Source organism: Strigops habroptila, chromosome 5 (assembly GCF_004027225.2).
Source record: "Strigops habroptila isolate Jane chromosome 5, bStrHab1.2.pri, whole genome shotgun sequence".
NCBI lineage: Eukaryota > Metazoa > Chordata > Aves > Psittaciformes > Psittacidae > Strigops > Strigops habroptila.
Window position 1 is genome coordinate 38,552,077 of NC_044281.2, and position 14,920 is coordinate 38,566,996.

A 14,920-nucleotide genomic window follows, 5' to 3' on the forward strand; every position below is an offset into this window, starting at 1 on the left:
GAATACCCCTTTGGTTTTACGTAGAAACTGTTCTTGTCTCAACAGGTTTGTTTTTGTGGTGTTTGGTGTTTTTTTTTTTTTTTTTTTTGAAGTTATGTACAACAAAAAGAGCACCCCCACATGGAGAACATTATAGATAATATATTGGTAGTTTTTGCAAACATTCCATTCAATCTGCCTTTCAAAAGGCTTTACGTTTAGTAACATGGAATTTACAAATAATTTACAAGAGGAAAAAACAAACAGTGCTAAGAATAGCAGTATAAAGATTAAGGCTGGCCAATAAAAAGATGAAAACCAAAACTGCTGATGTATAACTGCAAACAGCTTTTGACGAGGCTTTAGGCAACTAAGGAGCCACTATGAACCTAATTACTTACTTTCTGTGGACTTGGACATTAACATATTTACATAGAAACGTGAGAAACAAGATTAAAAAGGTTTCTCAAGATCAGTCTTCATGCAACTCTGAAGTCAAGGCACATGCTGAAAAGTTAGCATTTTAAAATATTTGTGTATGTGAAAAGAAAGCAAAAGAATAATCAAAAAGAAAAATTTAGGGGCTTTCTGAAGAACCACCAGGGTGACATTTACAGAAGACAAGCAGGTTCTATACAGGAAAAAAGTATTGTAAGAACTGTTCCCTGGTCATTAGAGTCAAGTGTTGTAAAAGGTTCCTACTCCTCTCTGGTGAACACACACACACTGCTGCTGTTACTTGAAGGGCCCTCCTGTAGAGCTACTGTATTACCCTTTCTTTGGTGGGAGAACTGATGCTATTTTTCCCCTTCTGCTTCAGCACAGTCAAGAGGCTGATGGGCTATTTGCACTGATGAGGGAAAAGAACTCCAGAAAGCCAGACGGGCAGCTGAGGAGGGCAGAATCAGCATCCTGGTACAAAGGCAGAACCAGCAGCCAAAAGAGGAACAGCAGCAACAAAGCCCACTGTGAGGAGCTCAGTTTGAACATACTGACAGCCACTAGCATTTTCAAAAAAGTAACTTTTCTACTCAACAAACTCTTTTGTCCCAAGATCCTGAAGCACAGCAAGCTTCACAGTGTTAACTAAGGATAGTGCCAATATGATGTTTGTTAAGTTTATCTAATATCCACCAGCAGAAAACTAAGCAGCATGACCAAAAACAGATAAAGCGTAGTATGCAACACTCAGCTGCAAAACCATCCCCAAAATAATTACTGACCAAATTTGTGATTTTTGCCACACTCTCGTAGTCCTTTTTAACTATTCAGACCTGATAACACTATTTATTAGTTTATGGAAAGGTGTTCCTGCTTTAAAAAAATACCATATCCTTGCACTCCCATGCATCCTTTCTTTTACTACCATGCTTTCCCAGTATTTTCCTTTTTCCTGACAATTTTCTTAAAACAGTCCACCCACATCCCATTCAGAAGATGGACTTAAGATGCGCTGGTGCAGATTTCTGGCTGGCAAGTGCAGAGCCTTTTCAGCTGGCATATTCCATCCCTCAGAGAAGCAACGGGGAAGCTGAATGTGCTGAATCCTTATTGGAGATTAACCCTGGGTCTTTCTTGAAAGCTACACTTTCTTATCATTTCTTACTAAAAACCTACACCTGGTATTAGTTGTTGAGAAAGACTGTCATAGGTCATATGTAATTATTCCAGCTTCCTTGCTGCTAAGTGTCTTTCACAGTCAACTTTTTATATCCTGCTGCCTACTGAAGACCTTCTATTCTTGCTGAAGTAGAAGTGTTTACTACAGTAATTCAGATCAGTTCCACAAACACTTGGTCACTGCCAACATTCAGGTTTTGAATCATGAGACAACTCTGAGCATATTAGCAGCAACAGCCCTTGATCATACTTAAAAACAACCCCAAGTCTTCCACTAGAAGAGTTTGTTGCCTTTTTTCTCTTCAGAGTTACCATACTTAAAGATGAAATTTCCTAAAATACTTGTTTGCAAGAAATGGGAGAATATATGAAGCAAGCCCTGATCCCTTGCAAAATTTAAAGCACCCAAGGGGATTATTCAGCTTAAATATCGCAGTCCTAAATTCTTGTAAAGCTCAAATTATAGCACGCTGACAACAAAATGGCAGGTCTTCTAGGATTATTTTTTATGAAGACACCTCAAAAGAAGACTTACAAATATAATTCAAGCCATGACATGTGAAAGACATAGTCAAGAAAATGCAATTATAATGTGATCCTTGTTCTTATCACAGCCACACTTACCATCTGACATGTCCTTCAGAACCAGGCTCTCCAGCTCACCCCATTCTGTGTTAAGCCGTTTCATCAATTTGAATGCATTTACAGGATGTCCCAAAAACCCCTCTGGGTCTTTTGTAGCAGTATCTGTCAACTGATCCAATTTCTCTGCCCATCTATAGTGAAAATATACATTCATTAAAGTCTCTTGTAAAAGTCTGCCAATACGCTATAAAACTGATTTCAAGCTACTCAACTGTCTTCGCTAATAAAAACCCCAATATAATTTGCAAGCTTTTACATTATCTATATATAAAGCTTTCCTAGAAGGAACAAAAGGGTTTGGGTTTGTTTTTGTTTTTTAAGTCTTCTTCCCCAGCTGCAGCCTAGATCTTGTGTTGCTCTTGCAGTCTTTGTTGGAACATGGCTGAATGAACTCCTTCCTACAAATACCCAATGCAGTATGCCAGCAGTTCCACTATGAGCTTTCACGCAGGACTAATCAAAACCAAGCTTTATCTGCATTTTTGATCTTTAGTTTTTAAATGCTTGTCTCAAATTATGTTACTTTTAGATACACACTCTTAAATCCATGACAAGCCCCTTACCTCCCACCACAAAACTGCCTTCCATACAGTAAACTTATATTAACAAACATGTAGTTCTCACACTCCCAAATGAGGAGCCCAGATCAAATTTCTGGCACTACAGTTCTGACTCCACAAAGCTCTCTAACACCACCAGCGACATAACCCATTTACAACTCCAACACACTGAAACAAGCACACCTTTGAACAACTACTGTTGTTCATCTATCATTTTAATGGAAACTTTCAGGGAGTCCGCTCCAGTCTCAAGCAAGGAAGCACATCAGTCATGCTATAAGCACCAGCGCTATGCTACTACATGTCTGCAAAGCAAACTTCCCCTCTCTAACCTAAAGAATGCACATCTAGGACACGAAGACATGTAACCACACCCTAAACCCAGGACAAATTACTGTTAAAAAAGCCACACCCCAAAGAAAATACCACACGTCAACACCAGTATAAAGCAAATAAAATCTGTAGCCTGGAGGGAACTCTACAGATTAGCCAGCATTTGGCTTGTTCCAGAATTTGGTATGCCTGAATTCAGTTTGCCTGCTTTACCTGGGACAGGTAAATGTTTACAGCTGTTAAAGGTGCCACTGTCTGCATTCACTCTTCCCACCCTGTCTTTAGCTGTTTTCCTACACTCTGACCGCCTCCGTCTGTGTTCTTGCCAGCAGCAACATGAGTAAAGGGGTTCCTTCCAAAATGGAGTACACAAAGTGCTCCCATGGACCAACTCCACCTGCTAGCAAGCCAAAGACTGAAGAAACCAATTTCAACAAATTGTGCATTCACATTGCATGTGGTTAAATCCATCACGTATTTCTCACTGCATGACTATCAAACCTAATGAGCAGCTGAAAATCACTGCAACCATGAGACACAACCACAAGGCCAGGATTTCTTTCACGTAGTTTCTGTCTCATAGAAGTCTCCACCACAAGCCACCCACAAGGTGTGAGCCATCCTCTGCATTTCAGTTAATTACAAACTTGCACTCAGTTGAAGTCAACACAAGCTACCAATATTCTTCAGCCAAAGTACAGAGCACAACAAATGATGCTAGCATTTTTTTCCAGGTTCTTATATCTGTGACAACTTTTTTAACTATTCTGTCCTGATAGTGAGCACTTCTAATATAGTAAGAACACAGCTGCAATGCTTATATAAGCTGTATTTACACACTTTTGGATATCCAATTGGCATGCTCCTGTCTTAATTTGTAGCTGTAAAGAATATACCTAAAACATTCCAAACCTGTAGAGCAATTCCAACTCTGTATTTTAAGTGATAAAAGTAAGTACAGTCTGACAGAAGTATCTTTCTTCCTGGATAGCAAAATGTAATACACAAATGCTAAAGTAAAATTCATGCATCTATCTAAAACTGTTTAAACATTCTCAAGCACAGATTCATATACATTTTTGAAAGCTGGGAAACTGTCCTCAAACAAGGAGGAGTCCTAAAGTGAAGGTATCATCCAAAAAGCACGTTGATTAGATCTCATCGTTAGAAAGCTGCATAAAACAAACCAATGGCTCGGAGATAATTACTTAGGACAAACCCCCCAAAAAACGTACTAGTTTAAGCTTTGCCTCAAAAGAAAATTCCACAAATGTAATCAGCCTTGGGAAGCACTTTTTACATACGGGTGGACAAATTATTAACTACTGGCATTACAAAACAAGCTGCTTACTTTTTGATCTGTTCCAGCTTGCTTTCTTCTGCCTTGATGTAATCTTTCAGTGACACCACCAGATCTTTTTCTGTATTAATTAAGTCTGTCATATGACCTAGAAAACAAATTAGTTTGGTTAGACAAGGAGAAACAATAAACCTGGGAATCAGAGGTATTCTTCCTCTCTTCTACTTTCTTTCTCTCTTCAACTCTTTCTTTCCTATAGTCCTTCTCTATTTGCTTAAATAATCCTGAAGGAGTACCTGAGTAAGGCTTCTTGCCTTTTATTTTTTTCCAAAGAAGAAAATCTCATGTTGAACCAAACTGTTGCCATGGGAATTAACGTAATATTACATATTTATTATTAGAACTAATTTAGGATTCATTTGGAAAAGGAAGTAGATTGCAACAAAGTAATCTTTCATCGAAGCATACATAATGTAGAGCATATAAAGACAAAGCTATGGAAATATACAAAACCATCATGTTGGATATACAGTAACAAGCCAGTGTTTTATTTTTAAGATTACTTTCATGACCTCAATAGGTCCCCTAACAGACTCTGCTATTAATTGTTTCATTTCCTGCAAGCAGGCAGCTGAACTGGTTCATCATGAAGTGATACAGCCCACATCTTCATCTGTGTCACAAGTCACCAGAAGCCAAGAGAGACTATGCTGACATACTGGCATCATTACGTACCCTTAACAGCTATTTTGCTTGCTTCTACATATGTGCAACTGTCCACACCAAAAATTTTGCTTATAATCAAATACCTATAAGAATACATAATGAATACAATGACAAGCCTGGGTCATTAGACTAACTGGACTGATTTAACTCGAAACATGTTTCTCCCAAAAGAAAGAAATCAGTAAGGTTGTGAGAAATAGGAAGTAGATTTAGTTCTGTACCAGTTAAAGCCTTGAATGCCATTAACACATCATTGCAGAATCAGCTTTGAGAAGAGTCAAAAAGTTCTTTTGGCAATGCAGCATATACACCAAAGCATGTCTCACCAATGGAAGTGAAGAAGTCCGTATGGGCATAAGAGAAAGGCAGCAGAAGTCCAAGGGCTATGGTATACCAGATCTTGTTGAATGCCATAGCTGTTACCTCACCACGTACCTATGAAATAAACAAAGAAGGTAAAAAAAAAAGGGGGGGGGGGGGGGGGGGAATCCCTATTCACCAGAGAAAAGAGACAGCTTATTCTCTTGGGGCTGCCACTAGTTCTTGAGGTTGCAGAATCTTAAGAGCATGAGCAGCTCTCAGAGGACTGATGCCCTTCTGCAGACTTTCTTATACTTTTATGTTGTAAGAGAAGTTAGAATAGCTTGGAGACAAGGTCTTCACAAGCACGCTTCATCTTTTTGAAATCTAAGACACATTGCAGATAGACCTGCTTCACAAAAAGAACCAAAAAAGCCAAGATCAAACACTGAGAAAATCATAACACCAAGTTAAAAAACATTTTATCAGGTTCATCCACCCAAGGAAAAAAGTTTCCTTTGATCAGTCGGAAAGATGAACAGGTCGAAATGAAAACCCTACACAACCAGTCCACAGAGTAAGTTACTTGCATGCTCCTGCTCTTCAGCTGCCACCATCATGAAGCCAGCCTCCATACACAATACAAAAGGCTTCTCTGTCAGCTGGTTCAGTTAGTCCCTGGGTAAGTCCGTAGCAGACTCAGCAGACTCACAGGCAGTGCTTTCTCCCATAACAGCTGCCAAGCCCTCAGCCTTTCAAGATCCTGAACCCTTTTAAACAGCACAGGATTCCCTTGCTACTGCATACTTTAAAAGTAATTATACTGTCTTGGAATTCACAAGATTTACGGATTTATAAATACAAAAGCTTAAACTTTCATGTATTGTATCTGCTCAGAAAAATGAAAACAACCACCCGTACTAACAGAAACTGTTTTACAACTCTCCTAATGGCAAGACAATTAATGAAGGAAAAAAAGGAAAAAAAGCAAGCAACATCACGAAGGAAGCCCAGCCACAAAGTGGTTTGATCTAGGTAGGGAAGGAAGCAATATGCTTTTGATTGAGTTGATGGTACTGACAGCAAACACCACAAAACCGGGCATGCCATCACACAAGGAAGGTGTAAACAAAGTCAGCAAGTGCAAAAGTCACATCCAAAGAAAAATCATTCCACCCACAAGTTCAGGTATTAACAGGAAATATTGCCTTGTCTCCAGAGTACAGGATCTTTTCTCACATTGCACCTGAAGGGTCAGGAAGCAGTTCCCGCCTTTCCTTTCCACCTCTAGCACTACAGAAAGAACAGTACTCAGGTTTAGATCTACTGACTCTGTGTCCTGCCTCTTGGACAGGACAAGTACAGTTTCACTGGCACTAACAAGAACAACAGGAAACTCATACAAGCCTAGAAAGCAGCACAATCTCCAACTCTTATAAGTCATCTGAATCTGTTATGATCACAAATGAAGGGCTGAAACATTCTGACACATTTGCTGTCACAAAGTAAGTTGTAAAGTAAAAATTCAGAGAGAAGCCCGAAGTCCTGCTTTTTCCTCAACTTAGTCACGTGCCTCTGCCTTACCAGTGCTCTAAACCAGCCCTGTTGTCCACAGCAGCATTCCTCACCTCATCCCCTCCACAGGCAGCCAAGCAACAAGCTAAATCAGATTATTTCGAACATAAGTAATAAAATTTCCCCCAAAAGCTCATTTCATCCTAACTTCAATTCTGATACAGTTCCCTATGTAGCTATGTAACATTCAGGCCAGTACAAGAGGGCAATTTGGATGCAGGAACTGGCAGCCAAAGACAGCAAAGGAAGGCAGAACTGTTGCTTCTGGTGGCAGCACAGGTTTAACCCATTTGTGAAAACCCAGCCCTAAACACAATGAACAAATATACAACCTCCAGCCAGCCTGTAACACTTCTCTAGTTTTCAGCATAAGTGAAGGATCCTGGGTATGGTCTATACAACTGTACCTACCTCTCCTGTAACTAATGCCAGTCTCATTAAACAAGAGCTCCAACTGAATAACTCCTGTAAATTAGTAGGTCATACCCAGAAGCAAATTTTCTTGCTGACAAATTTCCTTGCACTCTTTAAAGAAGCTGTATTCACATGCACAAGGATACTGATGTGTACCTGCACTCTTAAAAACACTGCTCAATTTGTGTTTTGTTCTGCAGAAAGACAAGTGCCTCCTGCTCATTCAGCACTCCAGCCAATACATCTGTGAATCAATTACAAAGCACAAACAGTTCTACTACATGATAAGTATTTGCCAACCTTATCAGTACTCAGAATTCATTGAGCTATTTGTTTACTACACTCAGTGAAACAACACAAGGGCAGCTTCAGAAAGTTTACTTTTTTGTAGTAATCAATATGATTAACAAAGCTAAAAAAAAACACCAAAAAGGGGATGAACGCAGCTTCTGGAGCAGTAGGTGGACAGCAGGTCTTCTCTCCACCTGCTGCTCTTTGTGACAGCCTTGGTGACACCTCAATAGAATAATGCCTAAAGCCAGTTTGAGTAGCATGCTTTGGGAACAGTTCTTCCTCTTCTCCAACTGCTTTTACAGCCTGCTTCAGTACGGTGCTGACTCCGAACACAGCTGCAACTCTATTCCCTCCTCACAACTTCACAAGCACAAAGCAGTGAGTGCGTGGTAATGGTCACAAATTGCAACAAGGGAAATTCTAAGTAGGTGCAAAGAAAAAGTTTCTCTCAGTGACAGCAGTTAGGCACTAGAAGAGGTTGCCCAGAGAAACTGGATTTCCCATTCTTGGAAGAATTTCAAAATTGAACTGGACAAGCCCCCATGCAGCCTAAATGTCACCCAGCTTCAAACAGGAGGTTAGGCTAGATGACATCTAAAGGTCACTTCCAACTTCATCTTTCTTTCTTCTCGCAGTCTGCAGATTTTCTGTCACTTGCAAGGACTCAGACTCCCGTAATAGCTTTCGGCCACCCAAGATTACTTCCTTCCCAGAGAGAATTCAGAGAACTGGAAACAGAGCTCAAGGCAGTGGCCAGCCAAGCTTTCACTGCCCTAACAGCAGTTGCTAAGTAACACAGCTTTCAAAACTACTGCAGAAGGATCAGCCACAGGTTCCCAAATCAAAACCAATAAAGCTCAGTTAAGATGGATGCTGGAAATCTCTCAGACACACAAGCTGCCAAATAAGTAGGCTTAATATCTTCCTGTCAGTGACATGAAGTAAAACAAGACGAAAATCCTCTCTACATTATTCCTGTCAGTCTGACTCTCCTCCTCAGCCATGTTCCTCAGGCAAGTACAAAGATGGCAGTTGAGCATCTCTGAGAGGAGGGAATCCACTACCCACATGCAGAAGTGGGAGTCCAGCTGACAGCTTTATCACAGGAGCTTCCTGACTTTCTACAAGAAGCAAATTTGCTAAGCTTGAAAACAGCAAAATATGGCAAAGCAGGGTGGGGAAAAAAAAAACCACCACCCCCCAAAAAATCAACCAACGAAACAAAAAAACCCACAAAAATCCACCAATCCAAAAAACTCCCACTAAACAAAAAACAATGGGAAAACCAGCAAAGAACAAACACAGAGACAAATAAAACAAAGCAACAATTATAGGAATGATATTGCCAAGCACAGCACAGGATTCCCTGAACAGTAGGGATACACAACAAATGCCATTTCAAACTATCAAACTTAAGAGGTGGGGTATTTGAGGACTTCTATAGAGCTCGGCTCTGCTCTACAAGTAAACAGCCTGCAAGAGTCATACAAGTGTGGGCATGCATGTAGCATCCATGCAAGCAGAAGTGAAGTTATGACAAACTACAGATAGTGATATAACCTCACAAAACCAAGGTCCCACTAATGGGTGACCGAAGACTGAAACATTTAACTAACGATGCTGATTATACAAGTCTCCTCACTGCTAATGCCAAGCTCCCAGGTGCTTACCAGGATCCAGAAAACAAGACAGAAAATGGAAACTGAGGGTGTACTTCAGCATGGAATTATTCTGGAATAGCTCTAACTTAATTCCAAAACGGATTATTTATTTAACGAAAAAATAAGTGACCTACTCAAGCATGCTGAAAGGCCAGGAGTCAAAACTGTATCACCAACAGCTTCAACTTTTGATTTAAATACTGGTCCGCTCTCACAATCCTTACTGTATCCCACTGTATGTAAAAGTAAAATAAAATAATCTGTTAAACTGAGCTGGAGAAGGGGCACCAGGAATGATAGCTGTTCACTGCACTAAACCTCTGTGGTCTCAAGGATAACTGAAGTTATAGTCTCATGACATGATGCAACTGGAAATACTACTCAAAAGGAAAGAACTTTCCCAGAGTAAGTACCAAGTATCAAGAAAGTTTAGCTGTCATCATTGCTTAACAGTGTCACAGGAGAGGAACATTAGAATCCACTTCCCTAAGTTTTCTAGCACATATTTATTTAAAGGCTGTTTTAAAATTAAGATCTAAGCAGTGAGAGAAGAAATAGTTTCTAGAATTGCTGCTAACAAAAGAACATGGCATGGTTTAGGCTTCTTTTCAATGGCAAAGTTTTAATACAAGTAATCATATATATAAGTAATAATAACCTAGTAAGATATGAGAATCAATTTTAGACTCAAGCAGGTGATGTGCTTTAAGTATCATTTATTGACAACTTGAAGACAACATTCATGAGTCTGACTATGAGCAGGTGTGATCATACACAGATTTGTTCCTGAGAAACTGAAGCAAGTTTTCCCTTGGTTTCTTCCAGATCAAGACTGAATGGACAAAAGCCCTTCCAGAGCCCACTTGTTTTAACTTCCTAAGCCAAGACAAAGAACGCTGGTGATGGAGCGGAGCACTTATTAGATGCAACAAGCAGGAGGCTATCCTCCTATTTATCCTTCTGCTCAAGGATTAGCAGAGTATCTATACAGATACATGGAGTGTTTTCAAAATTTAAGAGCGATTATAAAGAAAGCAGGACAATCCCGACGATCAAAGGCTGAAACCAGTAACAGATAACGAGCTCTTTAGGCTGAAGTTGTAGCCCCGTAGGTGGCTCTGCAGTAGCAGAAAGTCTGCTCATCTGGAGCAAGAATGCTGCCTAGAAACACACAGCAGAAGTGACAACTAATACGCTGTTTCAGCACAGACTCTATTTACAGTCTTTCCTTAGTTAAACAGACACAATTTATCAAGCAATTTTCAAGAAGTATGTTCTTGAGACACCTTTTTGATAAAAAGAAAAGTTTCCTTATCTATATCAACCTCACCATGGAAGCAGTTTTCCTCCCATAAACCTCTATTTATCCTCACTCCTTCCACAGTATTACTCATCACCTGTCATTTATGTTTTTCGAACTGCACTGGGTATTTTCCAATCTATGTGCACACCTCAAAAATCTAGCTTTAAATGCTAGATTTTAAAACTATTAATTATGCAATGATGTTTAAACCTCTACCAGGTCTGAAAGCCACTCTCTCTTCTGGCTCCATGCATAGCTCTTAAGTCTATTCAACTGAAGTTTCTGCAGCAGCTCCTGTCTTCATCCCATCATGTGTAGGGCTACGCAGTGAGTTAGCAAAGAGAACTAATCAACATCAGCTGGTTTTTTGCTAGGAGGTGAGTTAAGGATTTCCCCCCACACACACACTCATTTCTGATTCTGTTTATCAGATATACCACCCCATATGAAAAGCACAGATCACAAATGGCTTAGAACAGCACTGCCACTGGACAGCAGTTCATGTGCTGCTTCTTCAGCTTCTAAATGAATTAACAGCTAGAAGAAATGTGCCTACCTATGCCACAATCACTGTGCCTAAATGGCAGAATTAATACCCTTAGCATAGCAATATTTAGGTACATTCCTATCACTTTGAATCACAGGAGGTTTTGGGGGGAGGGGAAATCAGTACTGGTTCTGTTAGCACATAGTTAAAACAGCAATGCAGCGAACTCTAGGTCAAATGAAAACTTTTGCAATATGGTTTAAGACACTCAAATGCATCCAGCAATGATCCAAAAGGAGTAATGGGTGCAGAACAGTAAGACAAAGAACCCCAAATGCAGCCCTCCACTTCCCAGACAAACTGGGAACTCATTACTTTTACTTTCCACCCCTGCAGAATGCTGCCTGCATGCTTAGCTGAATAGCCTTTGTCACATAAGAAGCTGCATTTAACATTGCTCTACCTGTTGTAACAGACAGCTTCTTTAATTTATTAAATCTTGAGCACTGAATGTTTACATATCCAAAGTAGGTGAACACTTAAGCACTCTGCAACTCTTACTGAATGCACCACAAAAAACCAGGTGTGAAACTGAAAGCTGGGCAACCCCTTTGATACCTTCTCTCTGTAACCCTGATGTATCTTTCTTTTAAGCCCACACAGCTTTTCAGGTAAACTGATTAACTCTAAATAGATATGACTTTATCATCTTCTCTTTATTCAACAGCATCCTCAAGACTCCATGTTGGAGTTTTTCCTTCTAGTCAGGTTAGATCCTATCAAGATACCTACTCAAGGGCATAGCTTACGTCAAAGTTAGATACAACATTTCACATAATGCAATTGGTTGAATCCAACCCCAAGTAGTAGAGAGGGAAATCAAGATAAGCCTTATTCCTCACCATGCAATTACTACACACATAACGTGTGACAACCAGGGCAGCCCCTTCAGTGCTTATGCAAAGTAACTTTCCATCATCCGAGCACGAAATCGCTTCAGTGCGCTCTGGCACTCCTAAGGCAGCACACCCAAGTGGGCGATCAGCCGCACGGAGCCGCCTGTAATGCGGCCGCAGCCCCCGGCTGCAGACGCCGACAGCCGGCTCCCGGCGGTGCCACAAAGCCAGGGTGGGGCCGGCGGGCGGGCGGGAGCCCACCTGCGCCGCGCACCCCCGGAGGAGAAGGAAGGCGAGCTGGCCGAAGGGTGCCGAGCCTCGGCGGGGTGCTCCGAGCCGCTCACAGCCACGTTCAGACGGCGGGCGCGGGGAACGGCCCTCACGGCGGCGGCTGGAGGCGGCAGTGTTTAGTCTACCAGCCACGGGGAAGCCGGGCGGGCCGGCGCCCTCCCGCCCCCCTCCGGAGGTTGCCGCCGGCTCCCGTTACGTAACGGCCGGGAGGGCCAGGGCACCGGCCCCTCGCCGAAAGGGCCAGCGGCGGAGCTCTGCCACGTATCGCGCCCACCCCCACCCCGCCCGTCGCGCCCGGACCCCGACGCTCCACTCACGGCGCACCGCGCCGCCCCGTCCCCGTGACCCCCCCTCCCACCGCCGGTGAGCAGCGAGGGCAGCCGGGCCTCACCTGAGCGAAGGGGGCGGCGGCGGGCGGCGCGCGGAGGGGCGCCAGCAGCCCCGGGACTTAACCGACCGCGCGCACGGCCCCGCGGAAGCCTTTATAGACGGCCAGGCCACGCCCCCCCGGTCCCGTCCCGCGCGAGATGGGGCGGCGCGGGCCGCGCGCTACGTGAGCTCGGTCACAGCGGCTGGTGCCCCAGCGCGCAGGCGCCGCCGCCCCGCTCCACGTGGGACCGGGCGGGGGGCACCCGCACCGCGAGCTGAGCCCGCGGTGGTGTCCGTGGGGCGGGAGCTCCCCGCCGGTACCGCTGAGCAGACATGCCCGGCGGCTGCTGCAGCGCGAGCACCGCAGCGCGGTGTCCGTCGTGCGCGTTGGATGCACAGTTTGGCGGAATCGGCCCTGCTGCTCCTTCCCTGAGCAGGCCGGCTAGCTAGCTCCCCTCCTCCGCTCAGAGCCACCGAACACTCACAGAGTCTCATCTCGTTTAGCTCTGCCTTGTGCTTTAATTTCTATTTATAACTTTGATTCTAAACCAACCTTGCACCTCCTGTGCTCCAGCTGGTGTCATCTGCTGTAGTTCACAGCATGCTTTCTGTTCCACCATCCAAGTCCTTGCTGGTGGTCAGTACTTTCATTAGTCCTCTGCAAAGCCCAGGTGGAGATGTTTCCAGATGGATGGTACCTTCATCAAGTGCCATTTCTGAAGCAGCCTCCCCTCGTTCCAGGGCTTTCATCTCAATGTGGCTGATCAAAGGGGCACCTTGTGAGGCAGTATCAAAAGCTGCAGCACAAAGGTGGTAGGTGCAGCTCGCCCCTCTCTAGTGCACAAGAGCTCTCGCCTACTGCAGAAACACATTAAGCTGCTTGGATGTATCTTGCTGTGACAGATCTATGCTGACTGTTTTTTGTTTTCTAGGAGCTCATAAATAAACTAGTTACTTGTTCATTGTAGTTCCAGCAATTGACTTACAATCAGGGACATTCATAAGCAAGTTTTCCTTTCTTTTTAGATGTGGGCTTCAAACAATCATCTCCTTGCTAGCTTAGCCAGCCTGTAATCTTCCTTTTTTTAAGATGGACATTTTTGGCCACCCCAACTCAAAAGTCTTCACAACAACAATTACAGAGTGCTGGCAAAGCCATAACAAGGGTCAAAATCCCTTTCTGACACACATACTTTAGCAGGGTTACTTTTCAACTGGCTTAAACCCACCTCCTTCATAAGAGGTAACTGGAGGTTGCAGCATGATCTGTAACTAAGGTTTGCTTCCTTATTCCTAAACTGTTACCTCAGCTTCAACTCCCTAAGCAATGTCTTTTGAAGAGCAAACATCATAACATCACGTGTTACGCCCCATTTTAGGGAAGACTATGCAATATGACATAGTTCATATGGGAAACAAACAACAACATTAAGTGTAGTCATTTCTTTTCCAGCTGTGGATACAGATGTGTCCACACAGCTGACTACATTGCCAGTACTGTGAGCGGTGCTGTGCCAGAGCAGGAAGAAGGCCAGTTTTTAGTGGAGCTATCCGTCAAAAAATAAGCTTCCCTTTCCTCTCGTTTTGGTCGCCTTCCAACAGAAATACAACTCCTACAACTAGCAGGAAACACTGGAATGATATCCAAGCTTCTAGCTGAGGCATCTAGTTAGAGCCCTATTATCCAAAGAGTCCATAATATAGATCCAGAGATTTAACAGCAGCTTCCAGAGATTTGGCAAAACCTCACACACTGTAGAGGCACTCAGATTCTTTCTAGTGAGATTCACTGCTTTTGCACTATTCACATGTTTCAAAACTAAGGCAGACAGTGTAGAACAAGAAGTTTATTAGCATGTTTAGTCAGGGGCTCACTTGTACTGGTCAAAGTGGGGCTGAAGGCAAAGAAATTTCTGCTAAAAGGAGCCCAGGATTTTTGTATCTACCATGCAGGTAAATCAAGAGTTGCGTCTAATATTCATGGCATCATCTTGCTCCGCAAGTCTGTTTCTGCCCCTTATGTGCTTTATGCCAATTAGGTAGAGAGTACTTACTCATTTTCTCCTGTGTCCCTCAACTCCAGCATAGTCACTGACCTTCTAATTGCATTAAAAGATTGTTCATAAATTGCTCTATGCTGGACTTGTGTGTTATCACCTGCTGTCAA

General features: G+C 42.9%; 1 protein-coding gene across 10 annotated transcripts in view; it reads right to left on the reverse strand.

The window, feature by feature from the left end:
• P4HA1 (prolyl 4-hydroxylase subunit alpha 1) overlaps positions 1-14,920 on the reverse strand; it is a 40,486-nt gene that overhangs the window by 23,930 nt on the left and 1,636 nt on the right. For 2 of the 10 annotated variants that reach the window (XM_030487726.1, XM_030487727.1), the window contains exons 1-4: positions 13,307-13,585; positions 5,490-5,598; positions 4,489-4,585; positions 2,224-2,375 (exon numbers count right to left, since the gene is read on the reverse strand). In XM_030487726.1, the coding sequence (XP_030343586.1) occupies positions 2,224-2,375; positions 4,489-4,585; positions 5,490-5,577 (337 nt within the window). In that variant the 5' untranslated portion in view covers positions 5,578-5,598; positions 13,307-13,585. Of the gene's footprint in view, positions 1-380; positions 883-2,223; positions 2,376-4,488; positions 4,586-5,384; positions 5,599-12,775; positions 12,974-13,306; positions 13,586-14,920 lie in introns of those variants that run through there. The other 8 variants (XM_030487728.1, XM_030487724.1, XM_030487725.1 and 5 more) reach the window with 7 other exon arrangements.